Source organism: Monopterus albus, unplaced genomic scaffold (genome assembly GCF_001952655.1).
Source record: "Monopterus albus unplaced genomic scaffold, M_albus_1.0 scaffold210.1, whole genome shotgun sequence".
Lineage (NCBI taxonomy): Eukaryota > Metazoa > Chordata > Actinopteri > Synbranchiformes > Synbranchidae > Monopterus > Monopterus albus.
The window spans coordinates 528,391-529,977 of NW_018128090.1; the positions used below are offsets into that span (position 1 = coordinate 528,391).

The 1,587-nt window shown below is 44.0% G+C and overlaps 1 protein-coding gene across 5 annotated transcripts in view; it reads right to left on the reverse strand.

Annotated features, from left to right (window-relative positions):
* Nucleotides 1–1,587, reverse strand: part of cemip (cell migration inducing hyaluronidase 1) — a 403,506-nt gene that overhangs the window by 270,021 nt on the left and 131,898 nt on the right. For all 5 annotated transcript variants that reach the window (XM_020618886.1, XM_020618887.1, XM_020618884.1 and 2 more), the window contains one exon: nt 807–964. In XM_020618886.1, coding sequence (XP_020474542.1) covers nt 807–888 — 82 coding nt within the window. In that variant the 5' untranslated portion in view covers nt 889–964. The remainder of the gene's footprint in view (nt 1–806; nt 965–1,587) is intronic.

Below are 1,587 nucleotides of genomic sequence, written 5' to 3' on the forward strand. Positions count from 1 at the left end.
CAGCAGGAACCAGTGGGCCTGAATCTGAGAGCCATGGACAAGGTAGAGGAGTCAAAAGTAATGAGGGATTACATAGATGGTTTTCATGGGGTTTGTTGGCAATAAGAATATATAATATAACTGGCATTATCCTTGATGGAGGCATAAATTGATCTTTCATTTTATTTTAGTTTTTCCAGTGCAAAAATCTGTAAACACAACACTGCCATTGCTGTCATCAATTTATTAGGCTGTTATGACAAATGTGTAAGCAAATTAGTCACAGAGCAGCTTTACCATCCATTTATTGTGTTTGTCTCTAACTAATGATCATAAGTCCAATATTCACTCTCCTTTTAGCTCTGCTTTGGTCTTTAACAGTTTCTGAGAAAAATATCCAGTTTTGAACTGCTAAAGTAAATAGTCCAACGTGTTCACCAGATGGTTGAAGCAGTTGGACTTACAAACACAGCAACCAGCCACATCGTTGGAAGAGGTGACAGAGGTTTTCATGACACTGAAAATGCCAGTGTAGCTAATTCTGAACCTTGGAACCTCTGGAGAGCAGTTCTGTGACAGGCAAATGCCACTGAGCTTGCTCATATCTGTTCCTGTGTACATACAGTAGATAGAGGAATAGCCACACTGACTATGTTCACTGTAATGACAAAGCAAAACAAGACAAGTCACAGCACTGGGTGGTAGAATCTGATCAGTGATGATCGAAACTGTATTTATATTTTATTTCACTGACAGCTATCTTCAGGCCACTGTTTCTGGACAAAATAAAGATCAGTTTATAAAAAGCAGACATGCCCTTAACTCACCTGCTTGGATGCTGGGGAGCAGGAGGGCTGCCAGAATCAGGGCCATCGTCTTCATGTCTCTCAGCCTGCCGCTGACCAGCATCACTCCTGAGGTCTACAAGAGTTGGGGCTTCAAAGTGGGTTTCAAAGTGTGAAGTGCCACCGCTCACAGAGGGCACCTAGAACAGCACAGTAAAATGCAGAAGACTCAGCAAGATGTAGAAATAGGCAAATCTAAACAACCCCTTGGTGCAGAAGCATGAAGGTAGGTCTGTCATAGTTCTGGACAACCATGTCACACAGTGAGGGAGTGTTTTAGTGCAGTCACAACAGACTGTTCTCATTTTAGGTGTATGCTTATATCCTCTAATGTGTGGATAGAAAGGATACTTTCACAGTTAGCTTGTTACATTGTACAAAGGTGTTTTACGTCTAATATATCTTTTTTCAGAGTTGTCATCAGAGGAACCTAGAAGTTGCCAGGCATGCTGTGTGTTAGTCTGAACATGTATACACACACATAGTGTTATGTGTGAGTGTGGTGTGGACCCCAGTTGCAGACACAGACCAGGAGGAGTAGGAGCCAAAGAAAGTGGTTTAATGAACAAAAACACAGGTAAGGCTGGGTGGCAGGAAGACAAGGACCCAGGGAGGAGACCAGGAGGAACCAAGAGGGATGAGGAGGAGACCAGGAGGAACCAAGAACCAGGAGGGACCAGGAGGAGACCAGGAGGATGATGAACCAGGAGGGACAAGGGGGAGACCAGGAGGATGAAGAACCAGGAGGGACGAGGAGGAGACC